The sequence below is a fragment of the Alosa pseudoharengus genome, unplaced genomic scaffold (assembly GCF_046254945.1).
Source record: "Alosa pseudoharengus isolate Yale_2024_CS ecotype anadromous, Long Island Sound unplaced genomic scaffold, YU_APseudo_1.1 YU_APseudo_1.1_scf_4, whole genome shotgun sequence".
Classification (NCBI taxonomy): Eukaryota; Metazoa; Chordata; class Actinopteri; order Clupeiformes; family Clupeidae; genus Alosa; species Alosa pseudoharengus.
In genome coordinates, this window is record NW_027468774.1 from 44,088,113 (window position 1) to 44,110,205 (window position 22,093).

Consider the following 22,093-nt stretch of genomic DNA (forward strand, 5'->3'; position numbering starts at 1 on the left):
TAACCTTTCACCTCTGCCCCCTTCACCTGTGCATGACACTGGTGACGCCCTTTACTCTGTGGGTCGTTGTCACAGGATGAGCTGTCCGACTTGACCCCGATGTCCACCACGGCCTCGGAGCTCGGGGATGGTCCAGACAGGAACAGCAAGAACATGGAGGTGCAGGCTGCCCCAGGGACCAAGTCTGTGTCGGTCGGTGAGTCCCAACAGACAACTGCTTACAGAGAGGACCCTGGCCAGACAGTTACCAGACTGCAGGCGACTCCTGAAGGGTACTGTCTGTCTTAAACCAGATTGGCCTGGAACCATTCCAAAGTCGGATGCGGTTCTGTTCCGAGTTCCAGATGATGGGTAACTTGGATCTGGCTCTCTCTCCATGCCAATCTGTCTAGCCACTTAACAAAGCATAACAATTGCTGTGGTTTGGTCAGAATTGGAGAGTAGATTTTTGTTTGCAGGAGTGTTTAGTAATGTTGTCTTTTTGCTTGTGTGCAGGTTTGGCTGATGACGAGGACAAATCGGATGTGCAGGCCATCATCGAGTCCACGCCAGAGCTGGACATGGACCTCAGTGGTTACAAGGGAGCCAGGTAGCACACTTCAGCTCAGTGGGTACAAGGGAGCCAGGTAGTACACTAGGTAGAACACTTCACCTCAGTGGTTACAAGGGAGCCAGGTAGCACACTAGGTAGCACACTTCACTTCAGTGGTTACAAGGGAGCCAGGTAACACGCTAGGTAGCACACTTCACCTCAGTGGTTACAAGGGAGCCAGGTAGCACACTAGGTAGCACACTTCAGCTCAGTGGGTACAAGGGAGCCAGGTAACACACTAGGTAGCACACTTCACCTCAGTGGTTACAAGGGAGCCAGGTAGCACACTTCAGCTCTGCCCCTCCATCTGTATTAAGTAGTGACTGACACAGTGATTATGCTGATTATGCAAAAGATGGGGAGCAGGGCCAAATCTTGGCTGGTTCTAATCTAATAAGAAGGTTTTGCATATTATTATATATATATATATATATATGTGTGTGGTTGTGTAATTCATTTCTTTTTAAGAGTAAGAGAAAAAAATCCAAGTTGTTCAGGATCATGTGATGCTCATATTGTATTGTAACGTGAAGTTGTTTTCTCTCTCTCTGCAGCACACCGACTAAAGGCATTGAGAACATGGCGTTTGACCGTAACACAGAGTCCCTGTTTGAAGAGCTCTCCGTAGCGGGCAGCGGGCTGATCGGAGACGTGGACGAGGGAGCTGACCTATTAGGTAAACACCTCCTCAAACCTCTCAGGGACCCAACCACACACACAGACTAGTGTCCCTCAGGGGGGCATGTGGCAGACCGTGTCGGGTCTTTGAAGTGTTGAATTTTGTGGAATTAAATTTCAATCTGAAGAATCTGACATAGGGAATGTGAAGGATTGGATTTTGTGCTAATTTATGTCTTAGAATTGCTAGATGCAGTTGTAACAATTCATGTAAGTTGTCATTATTTGAACAAATTACTCCTTCCAGAAACCCGGGAGCAACCACTGTCAGCAGAAATCTTTTCTTGTGGTTATATCTGTTGCCATGTTCCTTTATTGTGCTCTCAAAGAGAGTGGTATCAAACTTCTTTCAGAGATTACCCCACTGAATGGAGAACTTCAGGGCGAGATTATAAAACAATTAGGCATTTGACGTGTGAAGTTGGTCCCCAAATATAACTTTTTTTTTTGCCAAACGTTATACGAACATGACAGTCCTATGAACATAATATCCCTCTTGGGACAGTTTGTGTAACCCCTCCTCCACAATCGAATCTATCACTTCCACATCAATCAAAGACATGACAGGAGCAGGCTTAACTAGACAGTGGAAATACAGGCACAATATTGAGTAAAGAAAGCTCAGATAACGCAATCAGTCCAGTCCGATCCAGTTGTAAAGCATTAGCAAACCCAGGTGCCCCCCCTTAGGCAGATATGTGCATGTGTGTGTGTGTGTGTGTGTGTGTATGTATGCGTGCGCGTGTGTGTGTGTGTGCGTACACGCGCGCTAACGTGGCTGTCTCTCTTCCTGCTGTCTTCTCCTCTGCCTCTTGTTCCTTCTCCTTCCCAGTGGAGTACTCTGGTGTGTATGAGTTCTCGCTCTTTCCTCTCTCTCTCTCTTTCCTCCCTGTGTTTGCCGCCCAAGCATGCCTGTCTACATTAATCATTAATCAGTCGGTCTTTTCTTGAGTCAGTGATGGCATGCCACTTAATGCCATTGCGTATCAGTAATAGCGTACCAATATGTGAGCTGAAAGTGGTTCAGAATGGTTCCTAGTTGAGTGCATAGCCACAGTTGGTTCTGACAGTAGGCTTTTGTTGTTTTTGTTTGTTTATATGCATGTATTTGATAGATGCGTGTTTCTATGTGCCCTCACAACCAACATACAATTTCAGACTATTTCAGTTTGTTATGATCTCTTGGTGCATGACGTTCCCGCCACCTCACGATTTTTATTTTCTCATTCATGTCTTAACCTCCATGCTTCTGTCGTCCTCACCTAACTTGGATTGCATGGGTTTTTCAGTCCAAAATATACTGGGTAAGACTCTCTGTCCTCTCTCTCTCACCCATACTGTGGAGTCTGTTCTCTTAGACTGAGTACGTGTTTGGAGTCAGTCTTTGTGTCTGTCTTGGACTTGGTCTCTTCAGATGTACATGTAAAGGTTTGCAGTGCATATACTTCATCAGATTGAAATCCTGAAAGGCAGGGTGATGAGGGTGACTGAACGAGTGGAACTTTACAAATGACACAGAATATGTTGCTGTCTGCAGGTATGGGAAGGGAAGTGGAAAACCTAATCCAGGAAAACACACAACTGCTGGAGACAAAGTAAGAATCTGATGTTTTCCTTTGTAATGTGATAGGACACGTGTAATCATGTCATTTGATAATTGACATTTAGACATTTTATATCATTTTTATAATCCTTGAACCAATGCTTTGTACAATATTACATCACTATCAACCAATCAATCAGTCAATTAATCCAACCAATTCATATAACACCTCTCGTACAGAGTTGTAATACAATAACACACGGTATCTGCTTTGCAGAGAAATAGCTGTGCTTTAGCAATGTTTCTGAGATGTTTCAAAACCATTAGGGCGCTAGGGACTCATTAGAACCAGTGACTGATTATCATCTAATAAAAAAAAAAATGTCTAGTTCAAAAGGTATAAAACTTGGTGGGACGGTCTTTATTGACTAGTGTAACTTAACTTACTAACTTATCTTACTAACCATTTAAGAGAAACAGACTGCCAAACACTCTGGTCATCTGTTGCGTGTGTTTGGACCTAACACCGTCTTTGTTTCTGACTGCAGAAATGCCCTGAACGTGGTGAAGAACGACCTGATTGTGCGCTTGGATGAGCTGACCTGTGAGAAGGAAGTGGTCCAGGGTGAGCTGGACGCCGTGCTGGAGGCCAAGGGCAAACTGGAGGAGAAGAACAAGGAGCTGGAGGATGAGCTCAAGAAGTGAGTCCCTCCCTGCCTCACTTCACAGCGCCCTCTGTAGTTCAGGAGGACTGCAGTGACTGAGCGTCTCAAAAACGGCTGAAGCTTTTTTTTTCGTTTTTTTTTTAACAAACAATGTTAAATATTTTATGTTTGTTTGTTTGTGTGTATCCAGGATGCGGGCGGAGACTGAGGAGGCCAAGAAGAAAACCACAGATGAGGATGAGGTGAGACTGTGCCTCAGACAGCAGCAGCATGTCTATCTCATCTCACATCTGTATTTAGCAGAGTGGAGCAAATGCAGAAGACAAGCTTAAAAGCTTAGCATCCTTATCAGCACTCCAGTACTGAGTTTTGGTATAGGACCACAGTGAGTATGAAACAATAGGTCCCCTGACTACTCTCACCATACTCCGTCCTTACACAGTATGATGTAAGACAGTAACTAATCAGAATCAGAAATGGGTTTATCATTCTCCAGTTTAGCGTCCACCCCAGTATGTTACTTTGCTGTGCATTAATTTGAATGCTACTCATACAGTATTTAAGTTTAAAAGTTAATCGATCCTGTGTAAGAATGTTCCAGAATTCATGTGTGTGTGTGTGTGTATGTGTGTGTGTGTGTGTATGTGTGTGTGTGTGTATGTGTCCTCCAGGAGTGGGACGTGCAGAGTGACGTGCCGACGGCCCAGAGGAAGCGCTTCACGCGGGTGGAGATGGCGCGGGTGCTCATGGAGAGGAACCAGTACAAGGAGAGGCTCATGGAGCTGCAGGAGGCCGTCAGGTGGACCGAGATGATCCGGTAGGGCTCACCAGGACCACTACTACTGCTGCTACTACTACCACCACATACACACTCACACACTCACACACACACACACACACATACTCAAACACACACACACACACACACAGACACTCACACACACACACACACACACACACACACACGCACGCTCACACACACACACATACACACACACACACACACACGCTAACACACACGCTCACACACACACACTCACACACACACACACACACACACACACGCTAACACACACACACACACACACACACACACACACACACGCTAACACACACACACACGCTAACACACACACACACACACACACACACTCACACACACACACACACGCTCACACACACACACACACACGCTCACACACACACACACACACACACACACACACGCTCACACACTCACACACACACACATGCTCTCAGACACACACACACACACTCTCTCACTCTCTCACACACACATATGCATACACACTCACAGCGCTCTTTTTTAAAAATCAGACATACAGTACAGTACATGCCACCACACACACACACACACTCATTATTTTTACCATGCCACCTCTCAGGCTGGGCAGGATTGTCTGTGAGGTGATATATATTATATATATATATATATATATATGGGAGTGATGGGAGCACTGAAATATTGCTTTGTCCTCAGCGTCTCCTTATTCCATGTGCCCTTAATAGTATTGCTGCTGTTTTGGGCCCCAGAGAATAATCCCATGTTTTGAAATTTGACCTGACCTGAGGCTTTGGCCAACAAGACAGATGGCTTCATTTGTGATGAAACTGCACTGTGTCTCTACTGGCCTCTGGTTCTATATTTGTTTTTTGTTTAGTTCTCTCTCTCTCTCTCTCTCTCTCTCTCTCTCCGCAGGGCTTCACGGGGTAACCCAGACACCAGTGAGAAGAAAAAATCCAGCATCTGGCAGTTGTAAGTTCTTCATCCCAGTTTTATACACCACTTGCACTTTTACTGCACTTCATACACCTGCATAGTTTGTACTTTTCTACACTACTACGTCAGACATCAGGCAAATGTTTTTTATTTTTTATTTTTCTTCTCTTTTTTTATTACTCTGTTTTCAGCAGCATGTAGGTGAAGTTGTCAAAGCAGTGTCCTTTGACCCTTAGCCCCTCTATCCACATGAAGCACCGATTTGAGACGCTTTATTTGGGCAGAGAATGGAGTCATGCCTTCATTAAAAGCTGTACCTCAAAAGTCCATCAAATATATAAAATGTAGTGAGAGGCTTGTTTATGTTTAGAATCAGGTTGTGAACAGAATTCTCAGGGTTCCCTGTTAGGCTGGTGCTTCATGGAGATGTACCCTTCCGCTCTCCCTGTTCCTCTGTGTGGCACACTAGACCCACGCAGGCTCCCTCACTGTGCTGGGTTAAAAGGGTATTGGCAAGTAGCTGTGTAATAAGCAGGATAATGTATAGAATGGCGGTCATTATCGGAAAATAAGTCCCTTCAGGACGAAAAGCAAGACCCCTTCGCTGGCGTGTGGGGGTCCTGTTCGCCCTGTCGGGACTTATTTTTCGATAATGACTGCCGTTCTATACCTTATCCCTAACGTAACATTCAGATAGCCTTATTTTGCTCCTCACACTCTAAAATGGCCTAGAAAGTTATGCATTAAGGAAGCATTTGTAAGAACACATACTAATAATTTCCATCATTTTTGTTGTAGAAAGTCATTGTTTTAAATAGATGGATACTTTAATATAGATGAGGTAAATTGAGGCATATATAGAAATCAGGCAATCTTGTATTCTCAATAAGATAAATGTAGGCTGATTGTGTGACCGTGTATATGCCTTTTGAAAGGGTGTGGCTGGAATGTGCAGTGCTTTTACAAAGCCAGCAGAGGGAGCCGCATTTGCTTGCAGCGTGACACCCCATGTGGCACGCTTCTTTTCCCAGCATGCTTTGTGATTGTGTCGAATGGCCTCAGTGAAGTTTGCAGATGACCCCCTGACCTGCAGTTTTTACCCTGCCTGTCTGTTTTCCCCCACTCCATCTCTCCTTCTCTTTATCCACATATCTATCTCTCTTTCCATCTATACTCCATCTCTGCATCCCTCTCTCTGTCCCTCTCTCTTCCTCCTCTCTCTCTCTCTCTCTCTCTCTCTCTCAGCTTCAGCCGGCTCTTCAGCTCGTCAGGCTCCAGTAACAGCACGGCCCTGAGGAAGACTCCGGAGCTGGGCTCCAACGTCAAGTACAACGCCCCGGGCTCTATGATGAAGAAGAGCAGCACCTTCTCTCAGTTTCCCACCGAGAAGTCCAAAGCCTTCGACTTCCTCAGTGAAGGGTGAGTGGGTGAGGCCAGATGAGCCGGACACAGAGACACACACACACACACATGGGATTTATTGCCATATTTTAACCAGAGGTTATCCACAGTTTTCCATCATTTGGTCATGGTTGGAGTATTATCTTGGGCTAATTGTAAGAGTCAGTTTTGAGATGGGGAAATTGTAAAGCAAATAATCTGCTAAAGGTGTGAAAATGTCTCTCTTTGTGAAGAATCGTATTCAAGCAAAGCAGTGTCTGCCTATCCAAATTGTTTTATTTCGCCCTGTTTTTGTATTGCATATGGGCAGTGAGTGTGTGTGTATGTGTATGTGTGTGTGTGTGTGTGTTATGCATATCTGTGTTGATGCCTGTCCCTCCTCCGGTCAGGCTGGACCCATGCAGCTCTCCGTCGCGGCGTGAGCTGAAGCGCTCTCAGTACCGCGAGGTCAAGGCCCACGTCCAGAAGGAGGATGGACGTCTGCAGGCCCACGGCTGGAGCCTCCCCAGCAAGTCCAAGGTCACACACACACACACACACACACACACTCATACACATACACACACACTCCTCACATATGCACACACACAATGCACACACACACACACACACACTCTCTCTCTAGTGTGTGATGCTTATGGACTGTAACTCTGTCTCTCTCCTCATCTCAGGCAACTAATGGAGGGCAGGTGGAGAATAAGAACCTTCCCGTTCCCGTGTACCTGAAACCTCTAGAGCTTAAAGACACGGCCATGAAGGTACCTTTCTCTCAATTCCCACGCACATGAACCCCTTAGAGGGGGAGCAGATGAGGACTGGCCTAGGAAGAGTGTCCATGATGTGTTGAATATGTGAAAGAAGAAGCACAAAAATATCTGATTTTATTAATTGAATTAATTGAAATACGTGTGTTTATGAAATTAACTGCACTTCTGCGCTGCACTGTGCTTGTGTATATCCTGATGATGGCTGAACGTGAATGCCATGACCTCTCTGAACCACCTTCGACCCCCCCCCCCCCGCTCCAGGTGTGGTGTGCAGCTGGAGTAAACCTGTCTGGGGGAAGGCTCCGAGAAGGGAGCCCTCTGGTGGCAGAGAGTGGCACAGCAGAGTCTGAAGGCCTCAGACAGAGGAAAGGCTCCCAGAGCAGCCTGGACCAGCTAGAGCAGCAGGCACAGGTGAGTCCCAACCCCCCATGTGTATGTGCGTGCATGTACTCGTGCGTGTGTGTGTGTGTGTGTGTGTGTGTGTGTGTGTGTGTGTGTGTGTGTGCGTGTGTGCGTGCGTGCGTGCGTGCGTGTGTGTGTGCATGCGTGCGTGCATGCACTCGTGCGTGTGTGTGTGTGTCTGTCAGTATGTGTGTGTATGTGAGAGAGAGAGAGAGAGTATGGATGCATATTTTAATGCATTTGCATACACAGTAAGCACAATGTGCTTGTGAGCGCATACTGCAGCGTATCAGTAATTGTATATGACCCTCTCTGTGTCCAGCTGGAGCAGGACCCCCAGGCGGAGATGTCCAGCCGTGTGTGGCTCTGCACCAGCACCAACTCGGCCACCAAGGTCCTCATCATGGACGCCAGCCAGCCCAACATGCCGCTGGACAGCTTCTACGTCTGCAACTCCCACGTGCTCTGCATCGCCAGTGTGCCAGGTAAGATATGCCGCAACCCAAGTGTGTGTGTGTGTGTGTGTGTGTGTGTGTGACGTAGAGAAACAGGGTGTGATTGAGATTATTTAATCATTGGACTCTTACAGGGTGTGTCTGTGTGTGTGACATAGACAGTGTTGGGAGTAATGCGTTACAAAAGTAATGTAATTACTGTAATATATTGCTGTTTGCGGTAACGCGGTAATGTAAGGCATTACAAAAAAAAAATTGGGTAATATTTACTCGGTACAAACTTCAGTAACGCGCGTTACAATGCAGTTTAACCCAAAATTAAGCGCTTGTTTTGTTTTGACACATATTCGCAAACACCACACGAGAACAACAGAGGAGAAAAAATCCGCGCAAAATAGTAGAACGTTATCTCCTGATACTGGTTGAATATGACTGTGGCTGCAGCAGACTCGCAGGCGGACTCTATTTGCGGGATGGACATAAGCCTACGCTCATTATTTTCAGCTTGTCAGAGACAAGGCTATGAAGAACATAATAGTTAGTGCACTTTGTGTGCGAAACCGAAAGATCTCTCAGCTCGCGAAATAGCACAAGTAAATTAATGAAACATCTAGTGCCACGCTAATCTTTTTGATTCTTGATAAAAACACAAACTATGCTGTTGTGCATGTCAGCTTTGTGCTGTGAACTTAAATTGAAGAGAATATGGGATAGAAATGCAGGAAAAGATTGTGTAGCCTGGCAGTGCCACCGCTCCCACCACGCGCATCACGCACTTTGCATTGGGCACCAAAGGACAGAGGGAGCACCCAAATGTAACCAATGAATAGTAGCTTTACTGCAAACTGCGTTTCACTCTTCATCAATAACGTTTACAATGTCAAAATGCACTAACACGATGTTACATGCAAGTTTGATACCTTTTGGGTTCTCTCAATCACCACGTAGTACTAGAATTGGTGGGTCTTCAATCATTCGTTTTCCAAGCATTTAGGCTACATGAAGGACATGATATGCTGAGTCGACTGAAACGCATTCCATTCAGATAGCTAGGTGGATACCAGGCTCATAATTCACTTTATTCGCAAAACGAAATGTGAAGCAACATGTCATTGCATACTTCCATTTCCAAAGCAATGAAGGTTGCTTAAAACAACTTAACATTGTGTATATTATTGTTAATATTGTGCTATCAATAAGGCTTGTAAACAAGAGCTGGCAAAAGGGCATTATGCCAACGTAAAGATCAATGCTCTTAAAGTGACAGTGCACCATTTATAAGTAAAACAGAATTTCTTCAGAAATTAATGTTTAAAAATACACAGTAATGGTCTGTAAATAATAGGCCTTTTATTTTACTTTAGGTGTTTGAGTTATCATTTAAATGTCACTCACTCAAAGCCACTCACTTAGGGCACGGAAATGGCTGATGTTGATGTTGTCATGTTGTGTTTTGGCCTAATGCGCCACCCTCCACCTATCTACTAATCACAAAGTCAGTAGTGTTTCGTCATCCGGTTGCCAACTCTGCCAGTCAGAGGGGAGGGGAAGGGGATACACCGCTCTACAGTAATTTGAAAGTGATTGTAGTACCCGTTTTGGCCACAATCTTACATACGGTTCCTTTAAGCTTTGATTTACAATATAGTAGGCTCTCTATTGATTTTAATGAGTAGGCCTAGGCCTTAAAGTTACAGTATTTCTATCACAATTTACCAGACTTTGACCTTTTGTCGGTTTTTAACAAAATTCTGACTATGATTGTTCCTTGTATTGGATTATGAGCACTGCGCCTATTGCATTCTACTGTTGCCTTAAGCCTAGCTCAGTCATTATGCTATACCACATCTCCCTCCATTGGAAGAGCAAGCTGCATTGAGCGTAATAAACTGCATTTAGAATGGCAAATCCATATTTCTAGATATTTTGGTGAAAGTAACTTAAAAGTAATGCAATAGTAGTGTAATGCCTTACAATTCAGAGACAGTAATATTATAATGTAACAAATTACTTTGAAATGACAGTAATAAGTAATGCATAGTACATTACGATTTTGAAGTAACTTGCCCAACACTGGACATAGAGAAAGGGTGTGTGAGATCATTTGATTATTTAATCAATTGATTTTCATAGGGAGTGTGTGTGTGCGTATGTGTGTGTGTGTGGTTGTGTGTGCGCACACGTGTGTGTGTGTGAGTGTGTGTGTGTGTGACGTAGAGAAAGGGTGTGATTGACATTGTTTAATTATTTCATCATTTGACTCTTACAGTTTGTGTGTGTGTGTGTGTGTGTGGTGTGTGTGTGTGTGTGTGTGTGTGTGTGTGTGTGTGTGTGTGTGTGTGTGTGTGACATAGAGAAAGGCTGTGTGTGAGATCATTTCATTTTTTAATCCATTGATTCTTATAGGGTGTGTGTGTGTGTGTGTGTGTGTGTGTGTGAGAGACACAGATTATGGTGTATGCATTTACTAATTCTGTGCATATTCTTCCCTCTGTGTGTGTAATACAACCTGTGTGAGTGTGTGTAATAAAACCTGTGTGTATGTATATGTAATAAACTCTGTGTGTGTGTGTGTGTGTGTGTGTGTGTGTTTAAAATGTGGCTCCTCTCAGGTGTGCTGGAGTCGGACTACCTGGCTGGAGAGGAGGTGCCCCAGGACCCCGAGGCAGGTCAGGGTGAGGGCTCTCTGACGGGGTCAGTGGGCTCGGGGGGCAGTGACGGGGCGCTCAGCGGCGTGTCGGCCGTGGGCTGCACCTCAGAGGGGCCACCAGGGGGCGCATCGTCTCAGTCTGGGGGATCCCCAGCAGAGCACAGCCCCAGAGGTGAGAACACACACACACACACACGCACAGAGCACAGTCCCACAGGTGAGAGTACACACTCACGGAGACCCCGGCAGCACGCAGCAGAGTTTACATTTTAGCCCTGTCCCCAGTAGATGAGAGCCCAATACACACTCACAGAGACACCTGCAGCAGGCACGCAGCAGATTTTCTGGGTTAAAAGATGTGACAGACAAGGGTAACTAAATAGCACCATCTGAATGGAACAGTATTGGATCAGCTAGTAAAGTCCACACCAGACCACAGTATTCAAGGCACTCAACAAGTCATGAAACCGAAGAGGAGAACTTGAGAGAGAGAGAGAGAGAGAGAGAGAGAAAGAGATGCACATACATACATACACACTCACCAGTTTGTTTGTTAATCTTGGATGCATATCTATTTGCCATGTACTGTATTCCAAGCATTCTCTACGTAAACAAATGTTTAAATTGAATAGAGAGAGAGGGAGAGAGAGAGAAACAACAGCTACTTACCTGAGCACAGTAAAAGACCCTAAACTCAGGAAAACATTGACAATGTACAGACTCAGCGAGCACAATCTTGCCATAGAAAAAGGCAGACGCAGGCAAACCTGGCTGCCCAGAGAGGACAGGTTATGCCCACACTGTAAATTGCCATACATCCTTGGAGAGATACATGTATAATATATATGTAATTGTCTGTCTATGCATCTACTTTATGTGTACATGTAACTGAGCTTTAGCAATAATGTTATTGAAACGTTCATGCCAATAAAGCTTTCTTGAATTGAGAGAGAGGGAGAGAGAGAGAGAGAGAGAGAGCGACAGAGAGAGAGAGAGAGAGAGAGAGAGACTGACCAATGAATCCAACAGCACTTACTGGACTGGTAGTACTGGAAGGACTCATAGCTACTTCAATGCTGCATCTGGTCTCCAGCCCCTCTCTCTAACGTCTGGCCCGTGTCCCTCTCCTGCAGTGGCTCTGTCCAGAGAGGCTAGCCCTGACGAGGACGGCGTGCCCACAGCCGAGGAGGCGACCGAGGCCACGGAGGACGAGGAGGAGGGCCACGGCGCCGAGCCCAGCCAGCCTGGCATCTACACGGAGCACGTGTTCACCGACCCACTGGGTGCCCAGCCCAACGAACCCAACTCAGCCACAGACACGCGAGCCAGGTCAGAACCACCACAGACTACTGAACACACACGGCAGTGGGTCGCATGTATAAGCCACATATGCGCTGCGATCGAGTAAAACCCTTCACATGGTGCACTCGAAAATCCTTGATTTTTGCTCTGTTTCCAACTGAAGATTCTGATACCATCCTAGCAACATTCTGGACACTGTCTTCTAGCAAAATCCTGGATACCATCCTTCCAAAATCTTGGATGTTGCTGGGATGGTATCATAAGTTGGTAAAACTGCACCATGTGAAGGGTTTTCCCAGATGGCATCAGATATAAGCATGCACACATTTGAATACTCACCCTCTAGAAGCCTCACAGTATCTCATTTCATACTCATTTCATACATGTGTGGCACAGTTGTCAGCATGCACATTTGCATTCAGTGTTTTACTAATCTTATTGCAATCCTGAGGTTGTCAAAATACGGTGATTACGGAAAATAATTTTTAAATAAAGTTTGTTTTGTCTTGGAAGCTTTGCAGTTCTTCAGCTGATGTTGCTTTGGCATCAATGTGAATCTCTGAGTCAGTGTCAGTAAGGGTCCACTCCTCACTCACTGCCTCCTCTCCATCCCTCTCTGGCCTCCACTCTCTCACTCCATCCACTCTCTCATGCTCTCTCCCTCTATTCCTCTCTCCCTCTCCCTCTCTCCCTCCATCTTTCTCTGATCTCCTCTCTCTCCCTCACTCCCTCTCTCCCTTGCCCCATCTCCACTTTCTCTCTCTCTCCCTCACCTCTCTCCGTCTCTCCCTCTCTCTCTTCCTCTCTCCTCTCTCTCCCTCTCTCCCTCCATCTCTCTCTGATCCCTCTCTCTCACTCCTTCTCTCCCTCATTCCCTCTCTCCCTCTCTCCGCCTCTATCCCTTTCTTTCTCCCTCACTCCATCCCTCCCTCCCTCCCCCTCTCTCCCTCTCCATCCCTCTCTCCTCCTCAGGGAGGTGATGCAGGAGGCTGACGGGGGCTCCCCAGACTCCAGCCTGCACGACTCGGCCACCGATGAGAGCCAGAGGATGAGCAGCACACTGCCCACTATGTGGCTGGGCGCCCAAAACGGATGGTAAGGGGAACCAGCCTGATGACCACCAGGGGCCCTCATTTAAAGTCAGTCGTGTCCTACTGGTTAGGGCTTGGGGCTTGGAGCCGAAGGGTTGCCGATTCGATCCCCGACCAATAGGAACGGCTGAAGTGCCCTTGAGCAAGGCACCTAACCCCCCACTGCTCCCCGAGCGCTGCTGTAGCAAGGCAGCTCACTGTTCTGGGTTAGTGTGTGCTTCACCTCACTGTGTGTTCACTGTGTGTTCACTAATTCACGGATGGGATAAATGCAGAGACCAAATTCCTTGTATACGTGAGTATACTTGGCCTAGAAACCTGATTTACATTTTTACATTAAAAGGTGGGCAAAGTCTTGAGTCTGACTAAAGCTAATTTAATAACTAGACAAAATCTATTTGCTAGTTTAACACCGTGGGGGGAGACACTGAAGCGCAAACATTGATCTCTCAGCTCAATACTCCCATATGCACAAGACAGCTGTATTTTCACGCTGACAGACTTTGCACTTTGTGATGAACAGAGGGAGGCCGCACACTCTAGCAGCTCATATGCCAGTAGTTTAATACAAACAACGTTTCGGCCTGTGGCCTTTCTTAAGTCTTACAAACAACCAGTGAAGGAACACACCTAATATGGTGACGTGATCTAACACACCTGTAGTACATTATCAGAGATGAGCTTGATTTGACTCACTTTTTTGGGATACTAGATACAATGCACACAATTACCTTAGAACATTGACTTAGACATTAAAACAGTTTTTCAATTATTATTAGTTCATCAATGTGGGATGAGTTATATAAAAACATAATATATGTTCTGTCATCAATAGATCAACATCTTCATTTAGTGTTTGAGACATCACAAAAAGCTGAACACTGCCACAGGTGTTTAAGCCAATCTAGCAGAGATCTTGACATGAACAAATAACCCTAAATATCATTACAGCAACATTGAAGTGCAAAGGTGACCAGTGTCCTATATACCGGTACATATTCAATTGATCTAAACGAGTTCCATAGATGCTACTTGAAATATCAGACCTCTAGGGGTCGTCATGAAAAGTAAGTAGACTTTGCACTTTGTCCACCAAACAAATTAGGACCTCAGGTGTTTACAATACTCTTATTCGTACCGACAGGTGATGTATCTTAGCCTATGGGTCACCCTGGCAGATGATTTCCCATCACCAGGTCAAGGATTATCAATTATGAAGATCTTGTCTTGTATATATGCTAATGAGAGAGAGAGAGCGAGAGCGAGCGTGTCTGTTGTTTAGTTGGCAGACTGGACTTCTCTTAGATCTCTGAGGTGACTGGTCATCTCTTGGTTCATAAGTGGTCTGATAAATCTGATTGCGTCTGTATGGGTTTTTTTTCCTCCCAGTTTGTACGTCCACTCTGCGGTGGCGCGCTGGAGGAAGTGCCTTCATGCTGTCAAGCTGAAAGACTCCATCTTAAACATCGTGTAAGTACAAAAAACACTTCTACCAAACTCCATCTATTAAGTGGGCACTGACAAGAGAACAACATTACATACATCACAAGACTAGGTATCTGTATCAGAGATATGAACAGATATCTCTGTGTGGGCTCTTTGTCTGTATTTTTATAGTAGGTGTTTAATAAAAATGAAAAAAAAATAGCCTCAGTGCAGAGACTAAACATTTCATCTGAACACATGTGTCTGGCATTAGTAATGTTCTCCCTGTTAAACTGCTGGCCTTGGGTCCTTTTTGGGTATGTTGTGATATGCCTGTACTGGCTCTCCCCTCTGCAGGCATGTGAAAGGCCGTGTCCTGGTCGCCCTGTCTGATGGGACTCTGGCCATCTTCCACAGAGGACAAGGTAAGGACCTGACTTCTCTGTCTTGTCCTTTTGAAGAAACTGTTTATAGTCTAATGACTGGGATGCTTTTCCAGTCTGTGGTAGCAGACCTCCTGTGTCTGTGCTTTTGTGTGTTTTCTCCAAATAGCTCTCAGTCTGGGTGTTTGTTTGCATATGCTCTGTTCCTTACTGTATTGCTTTGTGTTCCTTACTGTGTGTGTGTGTGTGTTGTGTGTGTGTATGTTTGTGTGTGTGTGTGTCTGTGTGTGTGTGTGTGTGTGTGTGTGTGTGTGTGTGTGTGTTTCTGCTTTATGTCCTGTGTTCTCACCCCTGCTGCAGACTGCCAGTGGGACCTGACCAACTACCACCTGCTGGACCTGGGCCGACCACACCACTCTATTCGCTGCATGACCGTGGTCCACGACAAGGTGTGGTGCGGCTACCGAAACAAGATCTACATCGTCCAGCCCAAGGCCATGAGGATAGAGGTGAACTTGAAAAGTGTACAAAAGGCATGCACATTCAGGCCTACGTTTAGGGTGCTGGACAAAAAGTCAAGGTCAAGGTGAACTTTACTATCCCACAAAAGCAAAAGTCACAACAATAAAAGCAAAGCCCGCGCACCAGACGTAGCTCCGAGCTTGCCCCGAAACATCACTTCATTACATATTTGCATGAGGATAGAGGTACACGTCTGTTCACCCCCACATGTTAGACCTGACCAGACTTGAGGGGTTTGGATCCTAAGAACCAATATTCGGGATTCAATAAGTGTTGTTAATCGCACACACTTGTCATGCTAACCTCATCTGGATGTGATGGGACAGTAGTCAGGTCAAATGTCCCCGACCAGGGTTGTGCAAAATTCCAGAAATGAATTGAAACTGGCTCTTAAATTGCAATTCAATTCTTGAATTTCACTTGCATTTCAATTGAGGTAGCAGGAGGCGGAATTGCAATTCAAATTTTGCACAACCCTCTGGTCCCCGAGGAGGTCAAAAATAGGAATTACTAAAACAGTTGTGATTGAACCTCACTCTGAAAAGCACAGCAAGCATCTGCTAATGATGCTGTTGATGCTGACGGTGAGATTTGGAGCAGTGTGATGCTGCTGCAGCAGTAGCACACCATATCAATGCACAGCCCCTCCTCCTCCTTCTGCTTGCAGAAATCCTTCGATGCCCACCCTCGTAAAGAGAGCCAGGTACGACAGCTGGCATGGGTGGGGGACGGCATCTGGGTGTCCATCCGACTGGACTCCACGCTGCGCCTCTTCCATGCCCACACCTTCCAGCACCTCCAGGACGTGGACATCGAGCCCTACGTCAGCAAGATGCTCGGTAAAGAGGACACCCTCACCCGCAGCAACACACAACCTAGTATAATAATTCACTTTAATAATATTAACGTTCTGGTGACCTGCTTTTATTCTTATTTTGTGTATTTTATGACCAGCTTTTATTCTTATTTTGTGTATTTTATGTAGTGTGAAGCACTTTGTGATTTTATCTGTGAAAAGCGCCATACAAATAAAATACTTACTTTCTTACTTACTAATATTTCAACCCAGATTAGATTCATTCAAATACTGTATGATCTGATTGTTTTGTACTGTTTAATACCTCAGATCATCATGAAGAGATAACTATGAAGAAAGTAGTTTAACCATGTGAGATTGCTTTTTAAACGTGATATACTGAATGTTGGTATGCACATTGTGTACATTTCCTGTTACATGCTGAATGCCTTGATGACAAGTCTTTCAGAAGTTTTACTGTGTTGGTAGCTGTTGGTTGAGCCGCTGCTGTCATTCTCAGGTACAGGCAGACTGGGCTTCTCCTTTGTGAGGATCACAGCACTCATGGTGTCCTGCAGTCGGCTGTGGGTTGGCACAGGGAACGGCGTCATCATCTCCATCCCCCTCTCCGACGGTAAGAACCATAAGAGGAGCCGGGGTTGGGGTCATTTACACACGAGTGGCCGTCAAACATACACACGATTATATAACTCAGTCACCTTTGTTTCTTCAGTTGTGGTGATGTGATTGTCTTTAATTGTCTGATTGAGGCTGTCTGTTGTTCCCTTGTTTTACTGGCTCTCATGGTAGCTGCCTATTTAGCTAATGCTACTAGCATAACTGTGGTGGTTCTCTAAGCTCTTAGCTTATAACTTATGGTCTCCTTATACCAAACAACTTTGACAAGATTTGGGAAAGATTCTTGAAAGATTGTAGTCTTTTGAGTAAAGCTTGACTGGGTCTTTCAAGAATCTTTCCCAAATTTTGTCAAAGTTGTTTGATGTAATGAGGCCATTAGACCCCTTGGATAAATTTCACTTCCATTTGGGGTTCTTTTTATTTGTCACACATGTCCAGCAGGGGGAGACTGACTGTATGTGTCCTCCTCTCTCTACCAGGAAACCAATCAGCCAGCGGCACCCCGAGCCGGCCTGGCCGCGCCGTCCGTTTCTACGGAGACGAGAGTGCGGACAGTGGCACGCCGGGCTCCTTCGTGCCCTACTGCTCCATGGCCCACGCTCAGCTCTGTTTCCATGGCCACCGAGATGCAGTCAAGTTCTTCGTGGCGGTGCCAGGTCAGTGTTAACATGGGAGCTCTGCCATTTAAGTCTCATTCGGGTTCTCTCATGACATTTACTGCACAACGCTTAATGAGGGACTAGAAGGTTCTTTAGAGGCCAGTATCAATATGAAGGCACAGTATCTCAGTCTGAATACAAAGTACTGAAACAAATCCCCGTTCAAAAATGTCCTCTAAAGAAGGTTTGATTGGTTAGACATTGACAACTGAGGGACATTCTGTTGGCCCTGATACTGAACTGTAAGAGCATCGACACAAATACCTTATCCCAGGCCAGCAGCAGACATACTTACTCCCTCTATATCACAAGCACCCACCACTCCTCACTCCTGATTCAGTATGTGTGTGTGTGTGCGTACCTGTCCAGGTGAAGTGATGGTCCCTGGCTCAGCAGGTGTAGAGCTGGTCCCAGCAGATTCTGAAGCCCCAGCGTCAGATGGTCAGAAACCGCAGCTGCCCCGGAACATGCTGGTGATGAGCGGCGGTGAAGGGTACATCGACTTCAGACAGGGTGAGCAGCTACAAAGACCCACGTTTATAACACACACACACACACACACACACACACACACACACACACATACACACACACACACACACGCACACACGTACACACACACCACACACACACACACACACACACACACGCGCATGCACACACACACGCGGATGCACACACACACTCACATCTGACATGACGATTTTTAACTCACTCTCTCTCCCTCCCTCCCTCTCTCCTCTCTTTCGCTGTCCCTCACACCCTTTCTGCATGTCCACTCCCGCCCGTGCTCCCAGGTGATGAGGGAGGGGACACAGACGAGCCTCTGGACTCCACCATGATGCGAACGGAGGGCGCTTCCAAAACCGAGCGCAGCCACATCATTGTCTGGCAGGTTGCCACGGGCGACGAGTGAAAGCCCCGACAGCCCCCACCCCCCCACCCTGCCTCAACCTTGGGTTCGACAAAGTACTCAACCCCCTGAAAGCCTGCACGGCCCACACACACACACACCTTTTCAACGGTCCCCTCATTACCATCTTTTGTCTTTAGCATTGTTATTACTATTACTGATATTATTACTATGAGCGTTATTATTACTATTATTATGATTATTAATGTTCATTCATACTCTCCCTTATGGCCGCTGAGGTCTGTCGATGACTCATCATGGCATTTTACTAGGTAGGGGACCGACGAGGGGACTTGGGGGGGGTGGTTCCGTCCACTGAAATGTCCTTCCACTGTTGGCTCTGATTTCCCAGAATGCTCTGTGGCTGCAGGGCAAGGGTAGTTATAGGAGTTACTGTAAAGGCCAGCCTAGTACTGCACACTCGACTGGGGCGGACATAATGACGTAGTGTACACTCCGAACAAAAACAAAAGGGAACAGTGAAGTCGGCTGGCAATGTTTATTTTATATTTTACTTTATTCGACCCCTCTGTTGTTTTCTCAAAAACATATTTTTGTACATATGTGTGTATCAGTGTCAATGTGTGTGTGTTTATGTATGTATGTATGTGTGTATGTATGTACGTATGTATGTATGTATGTATGTATGTATGTATGTATGTATGTATGTATGTATGTATGTGTGCGTGTTTATGCTTGTGCCTCACTGACGAGACTTTTCTCTCCACCATACCAGAGTTTGTTTACCTGTTTATATGTATGCTGCCGTCATGTTTGTGTGCGTTGCCGTAGACCTGTAGGGACACATTATGTGGAGACGCTCATTTGAGTTGTAAACAGTCTTCTAGTCGGCACTTTAGAAACTTTGTGAAGAAGAAGCAAGCGTGAAGAAAACCCCACGTAGCCCGTCAGGAAACCGTTAGCATGCACATAACCGTGTCCTCCCCTCACCATTAGGAACTCAATGCAGAAAGGCTGCGCGACAGAGTTACCAAAGGACATGATGTTACTCAGCAGCCTAGCTAGTTCCTCTTCCCCTGTTCCACTTCTCTCTGTGCAATGGCATGGACTCCTATGGGGTGTCTGTATTACGGGGCCACACTTTAGGGACTTGCTTTGCTTTGAAAGGAATATTAGTGTGACCCCGTTTTTTTTTCCTTTTGTACGTTGCACCTTAAGTTAGTTCTCCAAAGCACTAAGGGAGCATCTGCAAACGTCTTAATCTACTTTTGAGGTACCCTCCTTTAATGTGGCAACCTGTGCATTTTATGAGACTTTGAAGCCACTTTGCGAGTGGTTTCATTAGGAATGATCTGTGTTGGAGTCTCGTGGGTTATGTTTCTGTATCGGTGGTTTTCTGTGAGACACTTTAATCCGTGTGTGTAGGAGGCATCCCTAACGAGTATGTGGAATAGGCCGATGCTTGATTCCTGTTTTTGTAAATGAACAACCAGATAGGGGAAAGACCCTATCTGCAAAATTATTTTGTTTTTCTTTTGTAACTGATATGAAGAAGGAAAAAAAGGAAAAAAATGAAGTTTCATATCGTGTTGTTGCCATTCCAGTATTTATTTTTCTTAATGAACTTTGGTGGTTCAGAATGTAAAACTTTATACACTCCAAAAAAACAGTATATTCTAGAACAATATTGTATGAATTCAAACACACCCAAACTCCATTGTGTGGTGTGGTTCACGTCAGTTGTAATAACAAAAAAAACGACCTTTAAAAAACAAACTCAAAATCATGAACCTGAAGTAGTGGGCATATTTAACCTTCGTGGGTAGAACGTGGAAACAATACATCATGTCATCGTACTAAAGCTATGCATGTCAGTTTTTTATGGGATCACTGCAGTGTGATGTTACTGCTTTCAACTCCTGTTGGTCGCCACCTGTTTTTTTGGTGGGTGGACATGTCTGTGTACATGTGTATGAAAATGTGGCATGTTCATAAGAGTGAGTGGAGTGTGTGTGTGAGAGAGAGAGATAGTGTGAAAGAGCATGTGTGTGTGTGTCTGAGAGTGAGAGTGTGTGTGTGTTCATTTGATTACTCGATTCGTTGACTCTTGCAGGGTGACCAACAGCAGATGAGTGACTTGTGCTCTCTGCTGCGGTTCCTGTCATTTCCATGTTTGCTAAATCAGCATCATAGCCTTATTTTTAACAGTCTATTAAAAATCTCATGAGAACTCGTGTCTTATTGCTGCCATTACTTCCGCCTGATAGAGTGTTAAGAATCCGTAAGCATCCCAGTAGGTCTTTGGAAGGCATTTAGGTTCCTAGTACCTATAAAGGTTCCTAGTTTTCCCAAAGGTTCAGTATGGAACATTTGTTGTCAAAGAGGAAAAGGACATACAGTATGCTCTATTCTAGACTTGATTTCATTCTAAGTGCCAGGCACAAGGGCCTGATTAATGGCTTTCCTTTCAGGTGTAGAGCAGAAGAATGGAAAACAAATAGGAAACATGAAGTGTGGAACCAATGACTAAAGGCCCGGTTATACTCGACGCACCCGACCTGTAGCGCGACAATGTGACGTCACAGAAGCGCCACGTGGTCACGACACTAGTTGCAATATTCTCCTGAACAGAGGTGTCGCTGTTGTGAAAAGATTAACGCTAACTACGTTAGGCTACACAGCAGAAGAAGCTGCATTAAGAAACACGGGCTCTGCTATTACCTAGCCTCTGTGATGGTACTTCAGACTTTGGTTGCTACTATTCACAACTACCACCATCATTATCATCTAGTTTCCGAGGTGTGCGCACAGGTAGATAGATAGATAGATAGATACTTTAGTCATCCTGAGGGAAATTTTAATCATTTAAACAGTTTAGTTAGCTGGCTAGCTAGCTAGCAGCTGGCTGAGTTTGTGTAATTTCCTGAAGTGGAAAGAGATTTTGTTCAGGCCTTAATAGATATCCTTTGTTTGAAAATAAATCGTTTCTATTCTTTCCTCTTAATTCCATGTGTTGCAACTCTGACTGGTAACTTTGTTAACTTATCCAGCAAACTATTAAAAATTCACGACTGTAACAAAACACTGCAACTCGCTTGCCCTCGAACTAGTCCATCTTCCTGTTTCCGCCTTGTCGCGCTCGTCTGAAAAAAAATGAGTGGTGCGCTACCGTGGGCTACACGGCCAAAACCCTGGCGCGCCAGAGAGATCTACGTCATTTTGACGTCACGTTGTCGCGCTACCGGTCCGGTGCGGCGAGTATAACCGGGCCTTAATGTGTGCAACCATTTCCTGTTTAATGGTTTAATTCCACAAGTCAGTTGGGGAGACGGGACAGTTGCAACAAGGCTTTTTCCTGCAAAAAAGACACATGCTCCGATGATACTTGTACGACAAATGCTCAGTTAGACCCTCTACCCACCAGCAAGAAAGAAAGTTGCTTCAACATTTAAAGAGTTTGGTTCCAAAATGCTATATACTCCATTTTAATGAATATTTCCTTTTTTTT

The 22,093-nt window shown here is 45.4% G+C and overlaps 1 protein-coding gene across 2 annotated transcripts in view; it reads left to right on the plus strand.

The window, feature by feature from the left end:
• Window positions 1-20,807, plus strand: part of spag9a (sperm associated antigen 9a) — a 32,787-nt gene extending 11,980 nt beyond the window's left edge. For both annotated transcript variants that reach the window (XM_076266526.1, XM_076266527.1), the window contains 24 exons: window positions 76-196; window positions 496-589; window positions 1,147-1,268; window positions 2,808-2,865; window positions 3,362-3,514; window positions 3,669-3,720; window positions 4,150-4,295; window positions 5,199-5,255; window positions 6,465-6,638; window positions 7,010-7,139; window positions 7,292-7,378; window positions 7,649-7,798; window positions 8,112-8,274; window positions 10,857-11,066; window positions 12,028-12,223; window positions 13,169-13,291; window positions 14,677-14,757; window positions 15,070-15,137; window positions 15,456-15,604; window positions 16,285-16,456; window positions 16,934-17,047; window positions 17,532-17,708; window positions 18,081-18,224; window positions 18,509-20,807. In XM_076266526.1, coding sequence (XP_076122641.1) covers window positions 76-196; window positions 496-589; window positions 1,147-1,268; window positions 2,808-2,865; window positions 3,362-3,514; window positions 3,669-3,720; window positions 4,150-4,295; window positions 5,199-5,255; window positions 6,465-6,638; window positions 7,010-7,139; window positions 7,292-7,378; window positions 7,649-7,798; window positions 8,112-8,274; window positions 10,857-11,066; window positions 12,028-12,223; window positions 13,169-13,291; window positions 14,677-14,757; window positions 15,070-15,137; window positions 15,456-15,604; window positions 16,285-16,456; window positions 16,934-17,047; window positions 17,532-17,708; window positions 18,081-18,224; window positions 18,509-18,627 — 3,060 coding nt within the window. In that variant the 3' untranslated portion in view covers window positions 18,628-20,807. The remainder of the gene's footprint in view (window positions 1-75; window positions 197-495; window positions 590-1,146; window positions 1,269-2,807; window positions 2,866-3,361; window positions 3,515-3,668; window positions 3,721-4,149; window positions 4,296-5,198; window positions 5,256-6,464; window positions 6,639-7,009; window positions 7,140-7,291; window positions 7,379-7,648; window positions 7,799-8,111; window positions 8,275-10,856; window positions 11,067-12,027; window positions 12,224-13,168; window positions 13,292-14,676; window positions 14,758-15,069; window positions 15,138-15,455; window positions 15,605-16,284; window positions 16,457-16,933; window positions 17,048-17,531; window positions 17,709-18,080; window positions 18,225-18,508) is intronic.
• The last annotated feature ends 1,286 nt before the right edge of the window (window positions 20,808-22,093 follow it).